Below are 26,695 nucleotides of genomic sequence, written 5' to 3' on the forward strand. Positions count from 1 at the left end.
GCCCTGCCCGCACGCAGCGCTCGGCGATGAGGCGACTTTGCACCCACGCTCCTGCTTCTGCAGCCAGTCACTGTGGTCCGCAGGGGCTCCAGCCTCCCTCCCTCCCCAGGTGCTGACACCCCCGGAGCCGCCGGGCTGGCCGCACCCTCCTGAGGCCCCCCGGAGCCCCGGCACGGTGCGCATACCCATGGCCTGGGTCCTCCCGCTCCCCCCACAAAGAATCACCCATCAGGCTCAAGGCCGAAGGAAACCAGCACGTGTCCCCCCGAAGGGCCTCTGTGACACAACTTCACTTTGAGCTGAAGCTGATTAAGGAGCAGCAAAGCAGGGAAAGCTCTCTTCTGCCCCAGCCCCCCACCCCGTGTCCCCCTCCAGGAGGGCTGCACGCTCACCTCCACCCGAGGCTCAGCCCAGAGCCTGCGCCGGAGCCCCTTCACCCCCTCACCCACCACCGTTCCCACCCTCGGAAGCTACACGCTGTCCCCCTGCTGTCACTTCTCTGCCTGTCTTGTTCCGGGTGAAAGCCGTGACACAGGCCGAGCTCTCCCAGGGACTCACCTCTGGGCCCAGGCGCTCGCGGGCATCTCACAGGCTCATAAATGCGCTCTCCTCCTGGAACCCGGCTCCATCTAGGGCCCGGCCGGGGCTCCACCCCCGCTCGTTTTCACCCTGGCGTCTCTGTGGCGTGGTCACCTTGCTCCCTCTTCCAGGCTGAAAACTCCAATCTATCTTATTGGATAAAACAGCTTCCTAGAAGAACTGAAACAGAGACACAGGAAGCAACGGTTTGAAAAGCACTTTGCACTAAGAATTTAATTCAGAGCCTCTGGGCTACAGCTCGGCACACATGAAATATCAAATAACCCGCCTGTCGTGGGCGTGGTGGGGGGTCATCGCATGAGCCGAAGGGGCTACCGTGAAAGTGACCCAGGCGCTGGGCTTAGAAATAACCCCAGCTCTGAATTCCTTGGCTGTCTGCCCCTAATTACATGTCCTATTTCTTGACCCTATGTTTCCGGCTGAGGTTCCACGACGCTTAGAAGAACGATGACAAGTAACATCTGAGGAGCACGTCCTCTGTGCCTCGGCCGGGAAGCCCTCTAAGCCCCTTTGTAGGACGAGCCCGAGTGGCCGTCCTGGACACAGAGGAGGAGGTGCAGAGCTGGGCGTTTAGTCACAGATTCTTGAACGATGCTCCACGTAAACGAAGAGCCTGTATAGGGTGGGGGCTCACGAAATGGGGGCAGATGCTCTCTTTTAATACCAAAAGTGTGAATTCTTTGTATTTCAGCTGAACTTTTCATTCCCAGTTCCTCCCAGCAGCCGCTGACATGCAACCCCCGCAGGCCCACTGCAGCCCCTCGGGCGCAGGCTCTAAGGCACGTCCCGCCCTGGTCGGCACCCGGCCTGCCCCTCCCCGCCGCCCCCTCCCCGCCCCCTCCCCGCCCCCAAGCACCAGCCAGACACCCTGGTCAGGGTGACTCGCCTCCTTCCATGGAAGCCCCCCACCTTTGAAGTAATGTGTGCAAACATCCTAGATATGTGACCGGTTCTCTCTACATAATGTTTTCTTGCTTGTGATCCTGAAAAACTACCAAACCCAAGGAACGAGCGTGAACGAGGTTTCTCGATAGAAGAGATTCGCTCTCCTCTTGTGAGCGTAAACAGAGCACGTGATTTCTGAGCTCCATGGAATTGGTGCTCTGCAGCCTTCGTTCCATCCTGGCCTCTGTTTCCGGTATTTGGTTTCATTTTGTTTGTGATGACAGTGAAGGGTGAGGAAGGCCGCCAGGGAGGAGGAGGCCCCAGGGAAGAGGGAGAGGCACCCAGGACAGAACCCTCGCCCCCATCTGGCCACTGGTTCCTTGGGAACATGACAGGATCTTTTCTTTCACTTTGGGTGTGGCTGGGACTGAAGTCCGTGCAATCTGATCTTGACAGAAGCCAACAAAAGCTTAATACAGTTCACATTTTAAAGTACCGGAAATTGTGTTATTTTTAATTTTCTTAAAAATCCCAGTTTTGTTTCAACCAAGATTTCAAAGTAAGTGCTTCCAGGGTCAGGAGTGAGCGTTTGAGGGAAATGTGAAACTGGACAAAGTCCATTCACTTCTTCCGCCGTGCTCAGGGTCTGCCCTGCCCCTGTCACCCTTGTCACTCCCCCGAGGCCACCCCAGCTCCTCGCTTCTGGGTGTGGCTGACGTTTCCTCAACCCCCGACAGGGGAGGCAGGGGACGAACATCTGCTCCAGTCTGTGATTTTACATTAAAACAGATACACTGCTGGACGCTGGTGGGCCATCTGCTGGAGCCTGACCGAGAGTTCAGTTTCAAGTTTCCAGCAATTAATTCTTGTGAAGGAAAGAGTCCTCAGCACGGTCTAAATGTGTTTGTAGTTGACAATGACAAAAAGGATGGGCTGCTCAGTACGTCCCTTGGGTAAATGTAACAGGGTTGACAGGCATCATTTTCAAAATTTAAAATTAAAAACACAAAGAAGAAACCCCCAAGTCTAATCTTGGAGGAAATGGATGCAAAGCACCGTTACATTTACATACAGTTGTAACTTGATGGCTTTAATTACCTGGTAAAAGGTTAATAGTTTGTACCCTAAAGCATCCTACAGGACCTTTTTTCAAAGATTATTCAAACGATAATTTAATAATATTGTCTGATTAATTGTACGAGGAGGGTGTCGTGTCTGCACTTTTTAAAAAAAAATAAATTTATTTATTTATTTTTTGGCTGCGTTGGGTCTTCGTTGCTGCGCGCGGGCTTTCTCTAGTTGCAGAGAGCGGGGCTACTCTTCCTTGTGGTGAGTCGGCTTCTCATTGCGGTGGCTTCTCTTGTTGCGGAGCATGGGCTCTAGGCACATGGGCTTCAGTAGTGTTGGCCCGCTGGCTCTAGAGCACAGGCTCAGTAGTTGTGGCGCACAGGCTTAGTTCCTCCGCGGCACGTGGAATCTTCCTGGACCAGGGCTCGAACCCGTGTCCCCTGCATTGGCAGGCGGATTCTTAACCACTGCGCCACCAAGGAAGCCCTCGGCACTTGTTTTAATTCCATCAAGGGAGCCGCAGCCTCTCACCTCCTCGCCTTTGCTGACCTAATTCCTACCCTCTCATGGGGGAGGCCTTCCCTCCTGTTTCTGATCCCCACGCCCTCCCCTGCGAGGCTCCCCCGGTCCTGCCCTCATCCCGTCAGAACGATCTGCACAAAGCTTCACTCGTCTCTCTGACAGCGCTGACTCCTGCTTTTCCAAGAGGCTCCCCTTGTAGTTTGGTTTTCCCAGAAGATATATTACTTTTACCTTAAGTTTCTGTCTTTTGCCCGAAGTCCTCTGGGCTTCTTGAAAGGCTTTCAGGGAATGCTGGGCGGTGCAGACTTACTGCCCAGGACCCCACGGCCAGCCCGCCCCCCACCCCAGGAGAGCCCAGGAGGAGCCAGGAGACCCGGGGGCAGAACACGCCTCCCCCCAGCCCCCAGCACTGGCCTCTTCGGCACGAGGGCCATTGTGAGCTGAAGGCGACTGGGGAGCAGCGGCTCCCCGTCCCCACTTTCCTAGAAGCAGGACAGAAATGTCCACTTGTAATGTGTCTTCCACCCCCGTAGCAGGAAGAGGACGCCTTCTAGACTCTTCATCCCCGGAGACACATCCAGACTCTCACCAGCCCAGGGAGGCACAGAGGAATCTACACGGCAAACCTACGCCCTCCTTATCTGCACTCATTTCCCCATAGGCTCACCGTCCCAGGTTGCTGCCCTTTCCTTGTCTTGTCACTTCTCTGCAAATCCCCTGTTCTTTGTTCAAATGAGTCGAGTTCTAACCACCCCTCTGAGCTCCTCACTGCTGGGTTTTCCTGAGTGTGTCTGTGTCTGCGTATGTGCATGTGTGCACTCATGTGTGTGTCTCTCTGCACGTCTGCGTGCATCTGTGTGTGAGCGTGCATGTATCTGTGTGCATGTTTGTGTCTGTGTGTGCGTGTGTCTGTATGTGTGTCTGTGTGCATGCGTGTGTGTGCATGCGTGTCTGTGTGTGCGTGTCTGTGTGTGCGTGTGTCTGTATGTGTGTCTGCGTGCATGTGTGTCTCTGTGTACGTGTCTGTGCGTGCGTGCGTGTGCGTGTCAGTGTACATGTGTCTCTGTGTGTCTGTGTGTGCGCGTGCGTGTCTGTGTGCATGTGTGTCTGTGTGCCTGCGTGTGTACATGTGTGTCTGTGGGTGCGTGTCTGTGTGCGTGTGCATGTGCACGTGGGTGTCTGTGTGCGCGTGTCTGTGTGTGTGTGTCTGCACATGTGTCTGTGTGCATGTCTGTGTGTGTCTGTGAGTGTGCGTGTGTCTGTGCATGTCTGTGTGTGCGTGTCTGTGTGCGTGCATGTGCATGTGTTTGTGCGTGCATGCACGTGTGTGTGCATTTGTGAGTGTGTGTGTGTGTGTGAGATCACCTCTTAGGAGACTCTGTTGGTTCCTCTTGTCAATCTGTCTTTTGCAGGTTTAACTTCCGGGCCCCAGCGCAGAACCCGGGAGCCGAGAGGAAAAGCTTTTTCCCTCCCCTGCATCCTCAACAAGCACTTCCTGGACACTGGGGGTCCTCGTGAAGGCCTGGGGGGCATGAACGTGTAAGACCGAGTGTCCTCCAGAGACCAGGCTCAGGCTGCACCTGCAGCCCCGGCGCTGCCCCTCTGCCCACGGATGAGCTGGTCCACAGGGCACGCTGGCTGCTGGGTCCCCAGACACGACTCCAGCTCTTCCTGGCTCTCTCGGCCACCCACACCCACCCGTGTCCCCTGCGTCCCCTCCCCTTCGACAAGGCCCCTCCCAGGCTCTGCCACAGGGCTAACACAGAGCAAGGGCAGGAAAAATCTCTGGGGCACAAAGCATACCTCTGCAAGTTGGGAGAGAGGGGAAGGCAGAAGACAAACTGCTGAGAAAACTCAGGAACGATACCACCTGCCCCAGGACACAGCTCGGCTGCAGCCACCCAGCTCGTGTGGGGTCTCCGGAGCGTCTCACCAAGATGTCTCTGCAACGTCTGACTTCTTCCCTCTTGTTCATGTACTGAAATGTGGGTCCCTGAGTCCCCTTTTCAATGCTGATTAGTAATTTTATGAATAAAGGTTGATTTTTTCCTAATTCCAAATGGTACATGCATAGATAACATACATCTTATAAAAAAAAAGAAAATGCATATTGAAAACATGAGTGGCATCTGATGGAACATATTTTAAAGAGTCAACAATTTGCCAACTTGGCCGATGTGGTGTTTTGATTCCCGCTAGTTACAGATTCCCTTCAGGCACGGTCACATCAGGCCGCTGAGAAGGCTGCAAACCAGGAAACCAGACGCCATCTGCCCTCTGTGCTCCCAGGCTGTCCCTGCAGAGCCTGGGCTGCAGCTGGGCCTCGGCGTGGGCCCTGGTCTGAGGCACACGTGTACGTTCTCAGGAAGAGAAGCAGCACGGGCTCTGCTATTCGTCTTGGCCTAGATTTTCTAACAGATTAGGCCTCTGTGTCTCTAGACAGGAGACTGCACTCTGTGACTTACAGTAATAAATTCTATTTTATTCTCACATTCACACATCCCAAAGCTGCAGGCATGCTGTAAGTGAATCAAACACAGCAAATAATAATTAAGCCTGCAGAGAAATTTATGTGTGTATTAGCATAGCCAGGAGTCTCGGAATCTTTTGACATTTAAAAAATCTAATATGAATTTCGTTAGTTTTCTTTTGCCCTTCGCTCACATGGACTTCAAGTTTTACAAAGTGCGGATTTCATGTTTCAAATTATGAGTGCTCTGGTGTACCAAATACCCACCTACATTGAGTAGCTCACTCTTTTCTTTGTTGAGGTTGGTTGTCTGGTTGTGGCGTTTGTTGTGTGGTTGTGTTGTGTGGTTGGTTGCATATTTGCTTGTGTGGTTGGCTGGTTGTACAGCTGGCTGGTTGGTTGTGTGACTGGCTGTTTGAGTGGCCGTGTTGTTGGTTGGTTTAGTTGGTTGTGTGGTTGATTGGTTGTGTGATTGGCTGGTTGAGTGATTGATTGGCTAGTTGAGTGGCTGTTGTTGGTTGGTTTAGTTGGTTGTATGGTTGGTTGGTTGTGTGACTGGCTGGTTGAGTGGCTGTGTTGTTGGTTGGTTTAGCTGGTTGTGTGGTTGGTTGGTTGCTCCTTTGTTTCTAGGACCCCAGCTGCTGAATTAATCATGCTGCTCACTTTACCCCACACGACCACTCCTGCTCTGTGCGAGCTCTCTGGCTATTGTCATTCATCCTCTTTTCCCCACTCCCTCTCCCCTCTCTACCATGTGTCTTTTTACTTGAATACATTCTTGCAAAATTTCTACTATTGTTTTACGAGCATGCATTTTTATGAAAACGTTTCTTACTTTTCCTCTTAGCTCTCCACCTGTGAGGCTACAGGTCCATCTGATTTGTCCCTTTCAACACGCACACTGTGGCCTGGTCTGCAGGTGGACACCAAGCAGCCTCCTGCTTGCAGCCACCACCAGCAGCGCTGAAGCGAGGATCTTCGTGCATGAGCTCAAGGACCCACGTGAACCTCCCTGAGTGACGCGCCCGAAGGCAGAGCGGCAGAGTCATAAGTGAGGCCTGTGCTTGATTAAAGTAGTGCTTGGACCCTGTCCAGGCTGTCCTGTCCTGCCCACCCATCCTGCAGCCGTGCACAGCCCAACACCCTCTCCAACACCTGGCCCGACCCAGCTGTCTAAACTCTCCTGGTTGCTTTTGTTTTTTCTCCCATGAGACTTACAAGTTCTGTGTGCTCAGCTCTGGGATTTCTGTGCAGTGTGCTTCCCGTGCTTTGGAACGGATGGTCCTCCTGGGTTTGACTGCCCGTCCTGTTTCTGTTAGTCTCGGCTCCTGGTTCCTGTCTCTCTCTTCTGGTCCACAGCCCCTCAAGCCCTGCCCTCCCTCCACACGACCTGCGCTGAGTCCCCGGCCTCCAACCACTCATCCAGTCAGTAAGGTTCATCGAGTCTTGCTGTGCGCCAACCCCCCGACCACAGTACTGAGGACACAATGTAAACAGCAGACCTCCCGGAGGGCCCTGGCATCTGCAGGCGGGCACAGTGGGACATCACACAGACACACACACACAGTTAGACGTGGTAGGAGCCGTGAAGGACAAGTTTGGGGGCTGGCAGAGCCGGGGACTAGCTGGCAGCCCTGGGGTGTGATGAGGAAGTGTTCTGAGGGATGGGCAGCAAGCAGCAAACAAGGCAGACACCCTGACGCCATGCTGTGAGGGTGGGAGCCTTGCTCTTAGCTGTACCTGGTTCCATCCAGGGAACCTCTGCTTTTTCTCCTCCAGAGACTCAAGCTCCGTCTTTGCAGGGATAAGAAAGGTGCAGTCACTGGGCGGCACAGAGCTGGGGAGGGGCCTCAGGGGTCAGAGCTTCTTAACTGACCATTAAAGGATCCTCCTTATTTCAGTGGTGACCTTCACCTTCTCTACAGAACCTGATGTTGCCAAATCTTGAGCGTCTGGGCTTAGTCAGCTTGGGCTGTGTCTTAGTCTGTTCAGGCTGCTGTAACAACGTACCACAGACTGGGGCCTTATAAGCAACAGATGTCTGCTTCTCAGTCCTGGAGGCTGGACATCCAAGATCAAGGTGTCAGCAAGGTGTAGTGGTGAGAGCTTCCTGGTTCACAGATGGCGTCTTCTCCCTGTGTCCTCACGTGGAGGAAGGGCTGGGGGCCCTGTGGGGTCTCTGTTAGAAGGACACTAATTCCATTCATGGGGGTTCCACCCTCATGACCTCATCACCTCCCAAAATGTCCCCCCCAAAACCATCACATGGGGGCTAGGATTCAATATATGAATTTTCGAGGGACATAAACATTCAGACCATAGCAAGTTGCTGTAATAAAACACCATAGATGAATGTGGGGTGGCAGGGGGGACAGTCAGCTCATAACATGGGCTATTCTTCTGAGTAAACTGTGTTGGTTCTTATTTTTTGTACCAATAGACCAGGACTAGATTTTCCAGATCTGCCATCCCCATCACTGTAAGTCGTGAATTTGTGCCTTTAAAAAACCTCTTCACTGTGTTTTGGGAGGACTTCAGAGGGAGGGGGAGCTGTCTGTAAATATCTGAACACCAATTCTGAGCTTTCTTCCACGACATCCATTCCCGTCGGCCTTGCATTTGCATTGGGGACAGCTGACCGGTCCAGCTTCTGCACAAGACACTCACGTCTGTCCCGATCACAACTGAACCCTTAGCCCGTTCCCATCGAGCACGGTGGGCTGGGGCCCCGTGTGACCTGGAAGGAGGGAGGGTGGGGGACGTCTGGTCTATGGCTGGCTGCGCTCACACCTGGCGTCCGACCAGGCCCCTCGGCCACTCCTCCTGTGAGGACAGGTCCCCCAAGAAAGGGGCAGGCTCAGGACCTTTGTGCACGACGCCCCCTCCAGGCAGGCCTGGTTCCGAGGAAGAGCCCATCTCTGTTCTCCCCAAATTGTGGGCAGGGGGGAAAATGATTCCGACCTTTGGCCACATCGGTCTGTCCCGCCCCTGTGAGACCCTCTTCCTGATGAGCCCAAGGGCAGGGTGGCTTGCCGCGGCTGCAGCGGGTGTGATACTGTGAGGTAACATTTGGTTTCCGTCCCAAGTTCCTGACACAAGAGCCTCGGATTCTCCAGAGTGATGAGTGACTTTTTATAAGTAATGAGGTGACTGCTGGTGAGGCCCCAGGGCTTCAGGATGGGGGCTGGTGGCCAGAGGAACCCTCCTGTGATTACAGGGTTGGAATTTTCAGCCCCAACCCGACCTCCCTGCGGAGAGCGGATGGGGAGAGAAAAGAGCTCCTCCTCCCCACCTCCCTCCCCATCCTTTCCTTAGGGTTACATCATTGTTCTCTTTAATGCTTAAATTTTTCCAAATCTGGCCACTGGGAGACTCTTGAAGCTGGCTTTTCTGTCATTTTGATAAGTCCTTTTACATTTTTGAGCAATTACTTGCTTCCTGGAACAAGATACTCTGGACTCACCTTGTACTTTTCCTGCTCCACGCCTGGAACCGGCCATTTCTCCAAGGAGCCTGGTTAATTCCGGGCAGAAGGTGGGCAGCAGTGGTTCTTAAACTCTGCCTCTCAGGAGCCCCTGACATGCTGGAAAGGTATTGAGGACACTGTGAGCTGTGCTTGTGTGTATATGACTATAAACATTTACCACGCTAGAAATTAAACAGAAATTTAAAAACATGTATTCATTCATTTTAAAAGAACAATAATAAACCCCTCATATGTTAACACAAATAATGCATTTTAGTGAAAAATAACTACACTTTTCAAAACAAACTCTTTAGCAAATTTACTACAGAATGGAAAAAGAGAGGAAGGAGTATGTTAATATTCTTCCCTGATAATTATGGATACTTTTTATACAACAGCCAACCTCAACAAGTTGAGGTTTCTTTTTTTTAATTTAAATTTATTTATTTAATTTATTTATTTTTGGCTGCGTTGGGTCTTCGTTGTTGCGCGCGGGCTTTCTCTAGTTGCGGCGAGCGGGGGCTACTCTCTGTTGCGGTGCGTAGGCTTCTCACTGCGGTGGCTTCTCTTGCTGCAGAGCACAGGCTCTTGGTGCGTGGGCTTCCGTAGTTGTGGCACGCAGGCTCAGTAGTTGTGGCTCGCGGGCTCTAGAGCGCAGGCTCAGTCGTTGTGGCGCATGGGTTTAGTTGCTCTGCCGCATGTGGGATCTTCCCGGACCAGGGCTTGAACCCATGTCCCATGCATTGACAGGCGGATTCTTAACCACTGTGCCATCAGGGAAGCCCCGAAGTTTCTTAAAGGTTGGTGGCAGCTGGAATATGAAATCATGTCAATAATTGTGATGGATATGAGGTTTCCAAAATTCAAGGTTTCATGTGAAGATTTGAATTTTGTCACTGGCAACAAGTACTATCAGTACGCATTATCTATCACACAATATATAACATTGTTATCTCTCACACAATATATAACGTTGTATACGCTGCATGTAATACACAATACTGTATATAACATATAATGCATGTATGTGCATATAAATATACACGTGTATATATATAATTTGTCTTTAACCATTGCAGATGTAAACTCAGGATGGGTTCCTAGGCACGAGCCCTTGCTGGGTTATTTCTAGACCACTCTCCGCAGTGCCCTGTGTCTCCCACCAGCCACGTGGTGACCCTCTTGTCCCTCACAGCCTCATCAGCAAAGTTTTTGTTTGTGGCTAAGTGTTTGAATTTCTTTGCAATCTGATTTGTGAGAACGGTTCAAGCAAACTTTTCTTTAATAATAAAAAAAACAACATTTATTTATTTATTCAGCTGTGTTGGGTCTTAGTTGTGGCACGTGGGATCTTGTTGCAGCACGCGGGATCTTGTTGCAGCACGCGGGCTTCTCTCTAGTTGTGGCGTGCAGGCTCTAGAGTGCGCGGGCTCAGTAGTTGCCACGTGTGGGCTTAGTTGTCCCGTGGCATGTGGGATCTTGGTTCCCAGACCAGGGATTGAACCCACGTCCCCTGCATTGGAAGGCAGATTCTCAACCACTGGACTGCCAGGGAAATCCCCAAGCAAACTTTTGGTTCTGCGTATTTCCCCTCCCCAGGCCAGCCAACCGAAAACTTGTTACGATTGTGTTTTTCATCATTTTCCTTCTCATCTGCATTGACGACGCTAGTGTGCCCCTCCACCAAAAAAACTACTCAGTTGGGCTAAAAGAGGATCAAACATTTGAGAACAAGGACAACAAGCCTTTTCAGAGCATCTGCGCCCTCCCACGGCTGGGTGGCCTGCGAGCGCCCAGCCCCTCCCCGCCTGGGGGTCTCCATCCGTCCTGACACCAGAATGTCTGAACCAGGACCGAATGTCAGGTGCACCCCGTGAGCCCCGTGCACCCTGCTGTAGGTTCCCCTGCGTCACGGCGCTGCCCATGTGCCTGGCTCTGTCTCTTCCTGCTACTGCTGTGACGTCACAGCTGCTCAGGACTGGATGAAACAGAGGGAATTCTGCCTGCTGGTCCTTCCTCTTTCTTCCCAAGAGCACAATTATCCCTTATTTGAGAGGGTGTCTTTTTCAGTCTCTGCCCACAGTTCCCCCAACTCTGCAGGGAGCTCCACGTCTGGATTCAGTGGCGGAGACTCTGGATTCTCCTGACCCTCCACAGCCCCACCCAGGCCCTGACCCCATAATTGTGGACCCAAGACCCTGTGCTTAAGGTGGACCAGCACTTGCCCTTGGCTTAAACATCACAATGGCTCAACCTGAATCGCCACGCGTCACAGATGGAGGGAGGGCCCTCGCCATATCTCCAGGGGCTGTGCTTTCTCATCCCCGGGGGTGCAGGCCTCGCCTGGCGGGAAAGAATGAGACTGGCTCGCCCTGACCTCTGGGGGCTCCATGGTGTCACTTGTGGGCCCGGAAAGCGTGGTGGGCCGGCCCTGAGGAGAGGCTCCGTCATCCCCTCTGCTGTGGGGCACCCGGAGCCCCTTCCAGCCTCTCTGGGCACCGGGCACCATGGACCAGCCCTCTCTTCCCCAGCCCCCCTCCCCACCTCCTGAGCCTCATCGCTCTGTTTGCCTCTTTCTCCCCTGTTCTCCCACCGCCCATATGGACGCACCTGCGAGAGACCTAACCCCTGTGTGACTTTTCAGGAGGTGGGCCTTTGGGGGGAGATTGAGGTCAGATGAGGTCACAGGGTGGATCCTGCTCTGATGGGGGTGCTGGGGTCCCCTCTCCCCACAGAGGAAAGGCCACGTGAAGACACAGAAGGGGTGTCTCCAGGCCAGTAAGAGGCCCCACGGGACCCGCCAGGCTTGGGGCCTGGGCCTTCGGCCTCCGGAATAGAGGGGATCAACGTCTGTCTGGCACCTGGTGGCCCGCAGGAGATGCCGGCTTCTTCGTGAGGCATCCTGATGGCTGGCCCACCATCCCCGGGCCCTGCATCCAGGCTGCACTTTTTCCTCTTCCTCACCCGCCATCACCCCGCTCGCTCCGAATAATTAAATGTGGGCCAAGTTCTACTCATGAGCAGAGCAGGCAGGAAACTGTCATTTTCCTATTGTCAGTTTGCCAAGGCCCACTTCAGCCAAATCAAGACTATTAAATCACCCTTCACAAGAGCTGAAGTGGGGTATCTATTCCGTGGAGTCCTCGGGTTCACTCTCAGAGCCTTCAGGGGACAGATGACCAGGAAAGGGAATCACACGTGCAGACTTTTCTTTTCCAGGAGTTTTAAGAGGGCTTCTCACCGCATGTCATCCGTGGCCTCGGTGCTGGAGACGCAGGTGTGACAAAGCGACCTGGGCTCCGTTCTTCAGCTCTGGCCTTGGCCCGAGGACTCAGGTTCCATACAACCCTTGTCGGCCCGTGTGGCGCTGACTCCACACACCGCCCACCTGCGCCAGCACATTTTCTGCCTGAAAACAGACTTTCCCCCAAAAGGCAGCACAGACTCCCCTCTTCTGCACCCAGAAGATGCGGGGTCCCCGAAGCAGCCCCGATGGATGTGCCGGGGTGAGAGATCCCGCAGGCGGGCAAGGGGCGGTTCACCCCACACAGGGCTCGGCCACTGCCGTGCAGTGGGCAGCCTGTCTGTCTGCAGCGTTGGCGCACAATCCTTTTCCCATCTTTGGTCGTGGTCTCCTGGTATTTCCCCCTCCCGACCTGACGGTGACTCAGCAACACGACTGACGTTGCCATGGGGATTGATTTTCAGAAAAGGTGAACAGTTCTTGGCACAAAAGGGGGTGCTACATCCCCCATGTGTATGACAGACCATGGCACTCCTGAAATATGCAGGAAATACTGCAGTTGTGTGAAAACCGCCTTGTGTTTATACGTGAAAACAGAGGTGGTGCTGAGCTCAGATCGCTGTAAACAGCTTTCTCACCTGCATACCTGTCGCTGGAACACCTGCAGGTCAGGTGGCATCTGGGGAAACTGCACGAGGGCCGTCCTGCTTGGTGGTTGGTCTCTTCCCCCTCTCCTAAACGCCGACTGGCCACCCGATTTCTCTGATGTCCAGAGAGTCCCCCCAGGTTACAAGGCTTCCCTTGCGGGGTTCAGCCCCCCAGGCAGAGCTACTGCAAGGATCCTTTAGGAACTAATATTCTTTGGGAGGAGAAATATTTTTACAAAGTTCAGCACCTCCTTTAATACGGTTTCAGTTTCTTTCCCTCGAACACATAACCTTTTACTTATTAAATTCAAGTAAAATGAGCTGAAATGCCTGTTAGTTTTATCTATTCCGTGGAGTCCTCGGGTTCACACTCAGAGCCTTCAGGGGACAGATGACCAGGAAAGGGAATCACACGTGCAGACTTTTCTTTTCCAGGAGTTTTAAGAGGGCTTCTCACCGCATGTCATCCGTGGCCTCGGTGCTGGAGACGCATCTTCGTTTGAGTCTTTTATTATAAAATTCTTCCCAACCATCGGCGTGGCTGTCATCCTTCCAGGCCTATCATGTTCAGCAAAATTAACCATCTTTGTTTTTGTGTGGTGGGACTTAGGGAGTAATATTTTACTTCCTTAGCTGTACTTTTTTGCATTGCTTTAATTTTTAACAGTATAAAAATAACATTTCTTAAAAGCAAGAAACAGGGAGTTCTTTGAGCCTCCGAGGTGCCAGCCTGGGGGGCTGCCTTGTGCGCAGGCGCCGTGAGGGGCTGGGCCGCCTGAGCCTGCTCGGACCCAGGACTCCCCTGGTGCTCCTGTCAGCCTTGACCCTTGGCTGCTCTGGGACACTTGCCCCCGTCCTGCTGGCTGGAGCCGTGGTCACCTTGGCTCTCTGGCAGCTCGTCTTCAGTTCTGGCTTCACCTGGCTTTGCCCTTTCCGGCTGGGAGTGCTCTCGAGACAAAGTCCTTAAAATCAATCCGCTCCACGGCCTCCACCGGTTTTCCTCTGGAGCACTGGGCTGGGATTAACCTTTCAGGCCCGAGCCTGGCGCCGAGTGCAGCAAAGCCAGCCTTGCCGGGGACAATCTCTGACGCTCCCTCAGGCGCTGTACTGTCAGCGTCCACTCAGACCTGCGGAAGACCCCTCTCACTCCCGGTGATCTGCTAGGGTTTTGGTCACGACTCACCCACGTGGCAACAATGCACAGCAGCTGGCTGGCCCCGGGGCACAAACGGGACACTGGCTCCTGTTCATCCATGTAGCCCAGCACCCAGCACTGCCCTGGGATGTTTCTGAATCACACATGATAAGTGCATCAACTAACGGGGCCACATTTAGGGGGACAGTCAGGTACAAGGATGGTGCCAGGGTGCAAAAGGCCATTTCAGGACGCTCCCAAGCCACTAAAGAAAGTGACAACTGTCTAAGACCAGGATATCATATGCATGCAGGCACCATCAGATCACACGTGCTGTGTGCCTACTCTGCTCTGGGCCTCATAACATCATTGCCAGGCAGGAGACACTATGGGTCTCTATGTCCGTCATGGACACTGGCTATTCTCAGATGCAGGGAAAAGGAAACAATTGGCTAAGTGGTGAGGCCGAGTTTCATATGTATGTTTATGAGAAAGGATGATCACAAGTTAGCTTTAGTGATGGAAATTCTAACGTTTCATTACTCGCGGTCAATAGTGACCTTAAGGTCAAGCAAACATTTCTTCATCCACAGAGTGGGGATGCTAATAACTGTTAAAACCTTAATGGAGGGCTTCCCAGGCGGCACAGTGGTTGAGAGTCTGCCTGCCGATGCAGGGGACACGGGTTCGAGCCCTGGTCTGGGAAGATCCCACATGCCACGGAGCAACTAGGCCCGTGAGCCACAACTACTGAGCCTGCGCGTCTGGAGCCTGTGCTCCGCAACAAGAGAGGCCGCGACAGTCAAAGGCCCGCGCACTGCGATGAAGAGTGGCCCCCGCTTGCCGCAACTAGAGAAAGTCCTTGCACAGAAACGAAGACCCAACACAGCCAAAAATAAATAAATAAATAAATTTATTAAAAAAACAAAAAAAACCGAGAAAAAACCTTAATGGATTTCGAGACTACAAAGATACCGTATGTAAGGAATTTATTACGCCTGGCACACAGCAGGTGCTCAGTAAGTGTTCGTTCCCTTTTTCTTCTTCATTCTCCATTATGAATATAATTAAAAACTGGATGAGCACCTAAACTTGCAATGAGAACATCACTGAGGTAAGAAAATGGATTATACTGTGGAGTTTGTGAGGATGAATAGATGAGGCTGCCCTTGTAATTTCTGCAGACATGTTTACTTGATGTTTGTTCCGTGGTAACTGCCTTGCACGGTTGATTGTTGGCAGTTGCCATCAGTTACTGTCTACATTCATGTTGGAATGTTCTAACCCCTTAAGAAAACATTTCTTATTTTAGGACAGGCACACTTCCAGCATGGGTGGTGGTGATTAACTCTGAAGAGGAGACATGCTTGGGGATAATTTCCAGCGGAAGTGTGACACTTTTATGAGTCAACAGCATAGCTGCTGATTGAAATATCTCTGTGTTGGTGCAGATAGAAAACAGTCACAAGCAGGGGAAGCACCCCCTTCTTCCACCTGCTCTGTCACCTCCCAGCCCCTCTGCCTTCCTCCTGTATTTCCACACATCCTCATCCTATCTGTCTTTTAGGGAGGAGCTCAGCTATCACCTTTTTATGAAGCCATCTTTCTCCTTTGATTCCTCCGTGAAGGTAATTTCTCTCCACCTGAATTCTGAAAACATATCACCTATACATTCTCACCTACACCTTACTCATCTTACTTTCTACTTTCTACCTTTATGAGTGCTATGTGACATTGAGCAAGCCTCCTAAATTCTCTGGTCACTAGCTTCTCTTTTACAAAATGAAAGGGGTTGCACGACCCCATGTGAACATCTATGGGGCCTATACAGTGATGGTAACCAAGGCCATCTGGTCTACCCTGGTAATAAAGGTCATCTGGTAACTGAGGGCATCTGGTCTACCCTGGTAAATGAGGACATCTAGTCTACCCTGGTAAATGAGGACATCTGGTCTATGCAGTATGTGGGTCTGAAGGGCTGGCAGCAGCTAACCACATTCCGACGGCTGGTCCTCTGGAAGGAAAACTTGAGTGACTGCCTCAAGAAAAGTCTGTTGAGTGACCAGTGCAAGATCTGTGCCAGGTTCTATGGGCCAGGTAGGTACCAGAAGGGTCATTGCCAAGTGCCACATGCAAGGACAAAGGACTTGAAGGCCTGTAATCAGTTGGTTTTAAATGAAGCAAAAGGGAGACCAACCTGGTGGCCTGACTCCACCAGGGGAAGCCCTTCAGAACCTGGTCCTTCCCAGGTCTCCTGTTGGCCTCAGAGGAGTCACTGCCAGGTGGGAAGAGGGTGGGGGGAATTGGGACTTGGGGGGCCTCAGGGAGGTGAAAGTAGCCCCAGCTGGCAGCCAGCAAGAAACCTAGGACCTCAGTCCCACAACCACAGGAATAGAATTCTGCCCACAGCCCATGAGGCCCCAAACCCAGGACACAGCAGGCCAAGCCTGGGCCTGACTCATGGTCACTGGGGGGCAATAAAGGGCATTGTTTTAGCCACTAAATTCGTGGTAATCTGTCATGCAGAAGTAGACAATCAATCCACCGCTGCGTGGGTTTCAGGGAGTCTGCAACCCCTTTAGTTGTGCAGTGTGTGTGTGTGTGTGTGTGTGTGTGTGTGTGTGTGTGGTGGGGCAGCTCTGTGTGTGCTTTTTATTTTGGAGGGGACCCAATGTTTCACCAGATTCTCTGAATGAGAACACATGCTCCCTAGAGAAACTGGGCACAGCGAGTGCTGCATGGAGAGGAAAATCCAGAACCAGCCAAGTGAGTGTGAGCGAACCTAGGACAGTTTTTTCTGAAAACACTGAGCATCAGGGCCTGGGGAACAGCAGGGAGACACTGCTGCCACCTCTCCTAATTGCTGAGATCTCAGGATGCAGGAAAGCGCTGGGCTTCCCCCGCCCCCCATCTCACTGTGATGAGCATTCCTCACATTCTCGAGAGCTTCCTTTCTGCCTTAATTGGTATGGTTTACAGAAAACAAATGACTCAGACTGAATGATATTTTGCACTATTGTAAAAGATAAGTTGATCTAATTATCATCTAACTTCAGTCACACTGGGAGAAACATATTATCGTATTTATGCTGACACAGAGACAAGATTTATTTTTTTTCTAGAAGAGGCATTTTTCTTTTTGAAATTAGAATGATATGTAAAACTGATTAACCCTGACCATCCCACCTGCTCAATTACACCCCTGTTCCTCAGTACTTTTAGGGTGTGGTCAGAGAAACGGACAAAGTAAAACCCAATGAGCTGACAGGAGGAGAGTTTACAGGGATTCTGTGCTGAGACCAGAAAGAATCAAGTAAAGGGTTAAGTCTTGTCTGCAAATCAGAAGTTTTCCCCAGAATTCAACAATAGTGTATTCATTTGCTGGGCATGGAAAAGATGTAAATTGTGCATAACTGAAAGACACAAATTGGATATTGAGAATTAATGGGAAATTCTGAATCTGTCAATATTTAATTTATTTTCATACCGGCAAACACGTGTCATTAATTAAGAGGCATCTTAATGGAAGGATTACAACCTGGCGAATCAGAAAGTCAGGTGTCCCGCCCGAGGCAGTCAGAGATTCTGGAAAGGAAGCAGCAGGTTGATGTTACCTGCCTAGAGTGACCCCTCAGCCCTGCGGTGAAGGGGACACAATTCCTGGGCCTCTGACCTCACCGACGTTACGTCTCAGGGGAGGAGGGAAAAGCAGCTGTGGCAGCAGATCATATCTCCACCGAGGGGGAAATGAGACGAAGGCCATCTTAGGCATGGACCGGAAGCTGCCCACAGTCCTACTTCAGGCTGCGGCCGTGTCTTGTTTCCAGCTCCATGGAGACAGTGGACCATCATCCATTCTCAAGGAGGCAGCCCCTGGGGTACGGTGGGCCCATCCCAGTTGGTGGGCCATCCTGGTTGGTGGCCTGTCCTGGTAGGCGGCCCATTGTGGTTGGTGGCTTGTCCCAGTTGTGGGCCCACCGTGGTTGATGACCCATCCCAGTTGGTGGCCCATTGCAGTTGGTGGCCCATCCTGGTTGGTGACCCATCCTGGCTGGTGGCTTGTCCCAGTTGTGGGCTCATCGTGGTTGGATGACCCATCCTAGTTGGTGGCCTATCCCGCTTGGGGGGCCCTGTTCTGGTCAGCGGACCTGTCCTGGTTCGTGGACCTGTCCTGATGCCCATCCTGGTTGGTGGCCCATCCTAGCTGGTGGCCCATCCTGGTGTCCAGGCCTGGCTGGCAGCTCCACTTACCAACCTTTATTAAGCTCAGGGAGCTTCACAGCAACTAGTCTCAAGTTGACAGATCTCCAGAACCAGTAGGGCATCCTTGCTGTTTCATCTGCTTCCAGAAGGTTCTACTTAGTGGGACAGACACCTCTTAAGGACAAAGACAGTGATGGGGAAGAGGAGCTCTGGAGAATGGGGCATCCACAGTGGAAGGAAAGAAATAAAATGATCTCCTTCACAGATGATATCTTATATGTAGAAAACTCTAAAGATTATACACACACACATACACACAACTGTTAGAGCTAATATATGAATTCAGAAAACTAGCAGGATACAAAATAAATACAAAAAATCAGCCATATTTCTATACACTAGCAGTGAACAATCTGAAAAGGAAATAAAAACAATTCCATTTATGGGAACATATCTCAATGTAATAAAAGCTATTTATGACAATCCCACAGCCAACATAACACTCAATGGTGAAAAGCTGAAAGCCCTCCCACTAAAATCTGGAACAAGATAAGGATGCCCACTCTCACCACTTCTATTCAATACAGTATTGGAAGTCCTCACCACAGCAATCAGACAAGAAAAAGAAAAAGTATACAAATTGGAAGGGAAGAGGTAAAATTGTCATTATATGCCAATGTCAGGACACTACATATAGAAAACCCTAAAGACTCCACACAGAAACTATTAGAACTGAGAAACGAATTAAGCAAAATAGCAGGATGCAAGATTAACATACAGAAATTGGTTGCATTTCTTTATAACAATTAAATAGAAAGGCAATGAAATAGAAATTAAAAAAAAAAATCCCTTTTAAAATTGCATCAAAAAAAAAAATACTTAGGAATAAACCTGACCAAGGAGGTGAAAGATTTATATGCTGAGAACTATAAAACATTAATAAAGGAAACTGAAGATGATTCAAAGAAATGGAAAGATATCCCATGTTCTTAGATTGGAAGAATTAATATTGTTAAAATACCCATACTAGCCAAAGCAATCTACAGGTTTAATGCAATCCTTATCAAATTACCCATGATGTTTTTCACAGAACTAGAACAGATAATCCTAAAATGTATATGGAACCATAAAAGACCCAGAATTGCCAAAGCAGTCCTGAGGAAAAAGAACAAAGTAGGAGGCATAACCCTCCCAGACTTCAGACAATACTACAAGGCTACAGCAATCAAAACAGCAAGGTACTGGCACAAAAACAGACATATGGATCAATGGAACAGAATAGAGAGCCCAGAAATAAACCCACACACCTCCAGTCAATTAATCTTCGGCAAAGGAGGCAAGAATATACAATGGAGAACAGACAGTCTCTTCAGCAAGTGGTGTTGGGAAAGCTGGACAGCCTCATATATATCAATAAAGTTAGAACACACCCATATACCATACACCATACAGCTCCCTGAGCTTAATAAAGGTTGGTAAGTGGAGCTGCCAGCCAGGCCTGGACACCAGGATGGGCCACCAGCTAGGATGGGCCACCAACCAGGATGGGGATCAGGACAGGTCCACTCAAAATGGCTTTAAGACTTAAATATAAGACATGACACCATAAGACTCCATAGGCAAAACATTCTTTGACAGAAGTCGTACCAATCAGTCTCCCAAGGCAATAGAAATAAAAGCAAAAATAAACAAATGGGACCTAATCAAACTTATAAGCTTTTGCACTGCAAAGGAAACCATCAACAAAATGAAAAGACAGCCTATGGACTGGGAGAAGATATTTGAAAACAATGTGAACGACAATGGCTTAATTTCCAACATATACAAACAGCTTATACAAATCAATGTCAAAAAAACCCAACCCAGTCAATAAATGGGCAGAAGACCTAAATTGACATTTCTCCAAAGAAGACATACAAATGGCCAACAGGCACATGAAAAGATGCTCAACATTGCTAATTATTAGAGCAATGCAAATCAAAACTACAACGAGGGGCTTCCCTGATGGTGCAGCAGTTAAGAATCCGCCTGCCAATGCAGGGGACACGGGTTCGAGCCCTGGTCCAGGAAGATCCCACATGCCGTGGAGCAACTAAGCCTGTGCACCACAACTCGAGCCCGCGCTCTAGAGCCCGCCAGCCTCAACTACTGAGCCCACGTGCTACAACTCTTGAAGCCCGGGCGCCTAGAGCCCGTGCTCTACAACAAGAGAAGCCACCGCAATGAGAAGCACGTGCACTGCAACGAAGAGTAGCCCCCGCTCACCACAACTAGAGAAAGCCCGCACACAGCAACAAAGACCCAACACAGCCAAAAATAAAAAAAATAAAAAAAAAAAAACTACAATGAGGTAACACCTCACACCACTCAGAATGGCCCTAATCTGATTAAAAAGTCTACAAATAATAACTGCTGGAGAGGGTGTGGAAAAGAGGGAACCCTCCTACACTGTTGGTGGGAATGTGAGCTGGTGCAGCCACTATGGAAAACAGTATGGAGGATCCTCAAAAAACTAAAAATAGAGTTGCCATATGATCCAGCAATCTGATTCCTGGGCATATATCCAGACAAAACTCTGATTCAAAAAGATACATGCACCTTAATGTTCATAGCAGCACTATTTATAATAGCCAAAACGTGGAAGCAACCTAAATGTCCATCGACAGAAGAATGGATAAAGATTTGGTATATATATATATATATATATATATATATATATATATATATATATATATATATATATATAATGGAATACTACTCAACCATAAAAAAGAATGAAATAATGCCATTTGCAGCAACATGGATGGACCTAGAGATTATCATACTAAGTGAAACAAGTCAGAAAGAGAAAGACAAATACCATATGATATCATATATGTGGAATCTAAAATATCACACAAACGTACTTATTTACAAAACAGAAACAGACTCACAGACAGAGAGAGAACAGACTTGTGGTTGCTAGTGGGGAGGGGGACGGACTGGGAGTTTGGGATCAGCAGATGCAAACTAGTATATACAGGATGGAAAAACAACAAGGTCCTACTGTATATCACAGGCAGCTATATTCACTATCTTGTAATAAATCATAATGAATATGAAAAAGAATCTATCTACATATATACTAACAAGAGAGTGAAAAGACAAGCTACAGAATGAGAGAAAATATTCTCAAATCATAGATCTGATAAGGGGTTAATAACCAGCATAAAGAACTCATAATTCAGTGACAAAAAGCTAATAATCTAATTCACAAATGGGCAGTAACTTCCACAGGAATTTCTCCAAGGAGGAGAAGAGCCAACGAGTACACAGAATGTAAACTGAAACCACCACACGATGCCTCTGCACAACCATGAGGACGGCTGTTACCAGGAAAATGGAAAATAACAAGTGTTGGTGAGGACGCGGAGAACTCGGCACTCATGTTTGGCTGGTGGGGATGAAGACGGTGCAGCTGCTGTGGACCACATCCTGGCAGCTCCTCAAAAGGTTAACGTAGAGTCACCATGTGACCCAGCTATTCCACTCCCAAGATAAATGAAAACAAATGTGCACGCAGAATTTTGTACGTGATGTTCACAGCAGCATTATTCATAACAGGAAATGGGGGAAACAACCCCAATGTCCATGGACAGAAGGTGGAACATTGTTCAGCCTAAAAAAGGAAGGACAGTGGTGATGACCTCACAACACTGTGAATGTACTTAATGCCACTTAACTGTACACTTCAAAATGGCTAACATGGCATACTTTATGTTATGTATATTTTACCACAATAAAAAAGTATATTTTCATGTATAGAGACAGTGCCAATCCTAAGATGCTGCATCGATTGACTGGTGTTTTTAAAACTCAGTCTCACTGAAAACTGGTGACGGCTTCTGTGACAAAAGGAAGATCAAACAGGAAAAACATGTTCTTGATATTCTTCTCAAAGTAGAGAAGAGGAAAAAAAGAAAACAATCGATAAATTCAACTAGAATCAAACTACTTAAACATGAACGTTTTAATATCCATACGACATTCTTAAAACAAACTTTCAGACACAAAGTGATTTAAAACTTTATAAAAATATATATACAGCTTCAAACTATACAGTTTATTCAATTTAACAGACTGTCCATTTTTTAATTTAAGACACACACAATTTCAAAGAAATTTTCAATTTTATCCCAATTTCTCACTTAAAGTCTCAGATTACATCTACCTATTATGTACAAGCAGATGAATAGAAATGTCCTCAAAGTTCCCAGGGTTTGGGTTACAAAGAAAACTTAGAGAATTTCATCTTCTCTGTGTATAGGAATTAAGTCTCAGCCCATTTCATATCTGTCTTTCCTATTTTCTTGTCAAATATTAGCTCTTCTTAAATAGATGTACTGATTTTATTCATTGTTTTTCTCAGGAAGGATATGTGTGATCCAGTAATTAAAGAAAGCTGAGATTACTCGGGCATAGTCTGGAAAGCAAAAAGAAAACAGAACAAAAAATAAAATAAAACAAAATATTCAAACAAAAAGAAAAATTATAAATTATTATTTTGTAGATATTAGTCCTTAGGCCCAAAGCAAACCCTGAAATAATCTAATAAAACACAACTCGGGTGTTGAAATGATGTTGATTGTCAGCATGCTTGCAAATCCCAAAAAAGTATGGGTGAGTCTGGAATATTTGTATTTCACTTGGATACAAAAGTTCTGTTAGAGCTGAACTCCATGACACCATACGCAATATTACATGCTTAACATCTGAGCTCAAAGAAAACCACATACGAACTGAAATGAAACAGAAATAGGAGTTTACTTCAAAGATGGACAAAGTAGCAGGAAGTCAGAAGCAGGATTCTAAGTGAGATGAGCTGGAAGGGACAGCACTCAAGTTTCAGGAAACTGTCCCAGGAACAGCCCAGCAAAGGGCCTGAGCTGACGTCACAGCCCCTCATTTTGGGCCTCACTCCTCATAAAGATGCTCACTGAGCGGGACGCAGGTCCGGAGGCTCCAACCCTGAGAGCTCGCACACCTTGTCTGGCTCAGATCCTGGTGCCCGAGGGGCAGCTGACTGCTGCTGAGGCCCTGAGACGCACTTTCCAGCAGAGGCTGGGGCTGCGGGGAGGGGTCCCATCTCGCGCTCCATGCAGAAGTGTGGCTGAGGTGCCTCCAAACTCGTCCCCTGTCCTGCCCGGGCCAGCTGCCCGGCCCCCCAGCCTCGGGCTCCCGAGGATGGTGGTGGCTAACGTGTGCACAGAGGACTCAGGAGGGTCCAGGGCGGGGATGCCTGCAGCATCTTCATGGTGCGCGGAGCATGATAAAAACCCCACAGGTGGTGACGCGCATGTACATGCAGATGACGGAACGCAATACGTGAGACCAACTGTAGGAACACGTGCACTGGCCTCGGGACACGGCTGCTACCCCCCAGTCAATGAAACACCCGCGAACTAGGAAAAACAATCGTTGAGGCAGCACAGAGAGAAAGCCCCCTGTGTCTGCTGTTAAAATGCTATTATTTTCCAGGCTTACTCTATAGACAGGAGAGATACAGCTACTAATTAAACTTCATAAGCTAGTTTTAAGAAAAAGAAAACAATTTCAGAATGCTAAATCTGAATTAGACAGAACCAATATTTGAAAATAAAGCTTCACCATTTGTAAGATTTCATTTTACAAAGTAGCTCAACATAGAAAAACTTGGACTGCACATCCTACATGCACTAAAAAGGAATCCGTTTTCACAGAAAAGTGCTTCATGCATAAATTTTAGTTCCACCAACTACTTAAGGTGCTTGTAGGCAAAACCTGTCCAAATGGTTTCAATGTAAGAAGCAAGAGAAGCATTTCCACTCAATCCCCAATCCCTGTTCCAAACTCTCCTGATGCATCTCAGAGCCACACGTGAGGAACGTCTTCAGTGTGAGGAACTCCACTGAATTGTAAATGATTTATTTTCATCTCTCATAAAAACTTCATATTAGTTTAACTTAATAAAATTGGCTTTTTGCAATCTGAAAATGTAAACTATGGAAATGTAAATCTTTTTACATTTCTTACGGAAATGTAAATTTTTAAATACTGAATACAGCAGGCCCAACAACCAGCAGTAAGGAAAGGAGCAAACACTGGATCACGGGGCTGGGGGTCCCGAGTGGCCCTGCGGCGCCCCCGGCAGGAGCAGGGCTCTGCCAGCACTCGCTCCCCTGCCTGAGGGCCTCCCTTCCCGGAGCTGCTCCCACCGGCAGCCCACCGGCTCTCGCTCCCCCCATACCTCCTCTGGTCCTACTCCTCGTGGCAATCTCCCCGGAAGGCACCGCCTTCACCCCATCTCTGGTCCCCCAGCCCCACACTCTCTGGCCCCGCTCTGACAAAGCCTCTGTCCCCCCGGATCCCAGGCTGCTCTGTGAGGGTGACGGGCAGTGGCTCTCCCAGGCCTGAGTCCCCACACCTGGACTTCCGACAGGAACCTCCAGCCGGCCCCGCTCAACACCCCACCTGCTCCTGGGGCTACCTCTCCTGCCTCATGATGCGCTGCAGGCTTCGGGCCACAGACGTCCACATCCAGTCAGTCGGCAAACCCTACTGAGTCCACCTTCACAGCCGACCCAAATCTGACCATGCCCGGGACAGCCATCTCGCCGGGAGTATGACCGAAGCCCCCGCTGTCCCCGACCCCTTCTCTAGTCCGAACATGACGGCTGGAGAGATCTTGCTAAGTGCGGTCAGACCCGACAGGCTGGCCTTCCAGCGGCCCCACGTCACCCAGGATAAAGGCCAACGAACTCAGCACAACCTCCAGGGCCCGACGTGACCCGGTCCCCGGCTCCTCTCCCACCCGGTTCTGCCCCCTTGCTCCCTCCCCCAAGACCCCGCCCCCCCATGTCTTCTCCGTGGGCTCAGCTGTATGAAGCACACCTCACTGACTTCTCCATCTGGCTTCCTCCGTCCCCCACTAGAACGTAAGCCCCGAAGGGCAGGGCGCTCTCCCCTGAAGACCCGCGGCGGGACCAGGGCCGCACAGGCAGGGCAGACGAGGCCCCCTAACAGATCACTACTGGACGTACGGGGGAGGCAGGTCCTCCTGGCGACCCCAACACACAGGGGTCTCGTCAACCCCCGCCAGCCACTTGCTAATTATACTGGTGCCATATTGCTTTACTGCTGGCTTTACTGTTATTTCACGTGACGAAATGTGATAAGTGGCTTTTTAAACATGTCAGTCTTGACTCTTCAGCTACACTATGAGGTTTCCAAGGAGAAAAACCATGCACTGTACTCATTTTGAGATCACTGCCCCAGGGTAGTCTGCAGAATCACTTTCATTCACTCAGCTAAGTCTGCCCAGTGCCTGTCCTGGGTCCGGCACCCAGGACAGGCACTGGAGTCCTGCCCCATGCCGTGCAGCTGAAGTGCGCTCCAAGAAGTCCCGATCCTCTGATACTCAGTGTCTGCAGATTTCTGCGGCCGGAGTATTCCCACCGTGGCCCGGTGGGACTTCAAGCTGCCAGTGTGAAGCCCCACCCATGGCATTGTGAAGGCACAAGCACAGTCGGCCCAGCACTCTACAGTTTGCATGAAATGGGCACCCAACAAAGGTTGAGGGAGTAACAAAAGAGAAATCATCTTATAGTTCAACTCCCTTTTTACTGTAGGGTCCAGGAAAGCAGACCAAGACATTTGGAGGAGAGAAAAAATGTACCTTCTCTGAATCTAGCAGAGGAAAAGGAGAAGGGAAAAAGAAATGAACTCTTTCACTTCCATTTAAACTAATAAGGATTTGGTCCTAAGAGTGGAGCTCGCAAGTCTGGAGAATTAGATTGCACACGCATGTCTGCATATATCATGTGAGATATTTTTATAGCAAGAGAGATGCAAGAAGCATATTCCTCTGTGGGAATCTATTCCTCAAGCCATATGTGCATCCTTATATTTTCTGATTCAGGACTGCTTTGCTAGAGAGTAAGTTTTTCAGAGGCAAACCCTAGACAAGTGTCTAAAGCAGCACAATGAATAAAGTGCACAGTACATACCGGGTGGCATCCTGCAATGTTCTGGGAACACTTCCAGGGCACTCTTCAATCTTTCAGTATCTTGCAAAAGTAACAGCGTTTTCATGTGATCCAGAATGAACACATCTGAGGAGGGCATGCTGTGAGTTTCAAGATATTTAAATAGCTCTTCACTGGTCTCCATGAAGACAGCCGAGTCCGAATCCTTGGAGACACCTAAACAAAGACAGGATCACTTAGAAATGCATTTTTACTCCTATAAACTGAAGATAAGCTCTCACCTCCTAAAGAAAGCCTCAAACGTATATTTCTATTTAGAATGATGTGTTTGAGAGACAATCAGAACAGAACTTTGAAAAGCAAACAACAAAATACAACCGTTGAACCACAGTGGAAAGGTGGTGTCTGTTATGGGCACTGATCTCGTAAAGCAGCTCTGAGTGTTCCAGGTA

The 26,695-nt window shown here is 49.5% G+C and overlaps 2 protein-coding genes across 5 annotated transcripts in view; both read right to left on the reverse strand.

Moving 5' to 3' along the window:
* LOC309619756 (uncharacterized protein) overlaps positions 1-9,370 on the reverse strand; it is a 62,804-nt gene extending 53,434 nt beyond the window's left edge. Inside the window, exon 1 of the mRNA XM_082375411.1 lies at positions 9,009-9,370. Within this exon, the coding sequence (XP_082231537.1) occupies positions 9,009-9,045 (37 nt within the window). The 5' untranslated portion in view covers positions 9,046-9,370. The remainder of the gene's footprint in view (positions 1-9,008) is intronic.
* Positions 9,371-9,671: 301 nt separating this feature from the next.
* The window catches only part of ERICH1 (glutamate rich 1), a 59,401-nt gene continuing 42,377 nt past the window's right edge, over positions 9,672-26,695 (reverse strand). For 3 of the 4 annotated variants that reach the window (XM_082375335.1, XM_082375337.1, XM_082375334.1), the window contains 2 exons: positions 26,265-26,459; positions 22,232-22,702 (listed from right to left, as the gene is read on the reverse strand). In XM_082375335.1, coding sequence (XP_082231461.1) covers positions 22,629-22,702; positions 26,265-26,459 — 269 coding nt within the window. In that variant the 3' untranslated portion in view covers positions 22,232-22,628. Of the gene's footprint in view, positions 9,823-22,231; positions 22,703-26,264; positions 26,460-26,695 lie in introns of those variants that run through there. The other variant, XM_082375336.1, reaches the window with a different exon arrangement.

This window comes from Balaenoptera borealis (assembly GCF_965194805.1).
Source record: "Balaenoptera borealis genome assembly, chromosome: 21".
Lineage (NCBI taxonomy): Eukaryota > Metazoa > Chordata > Mammalia > Artiodactyla > Balaenopteridae > Balaenoptera > Balaenoptera borealis.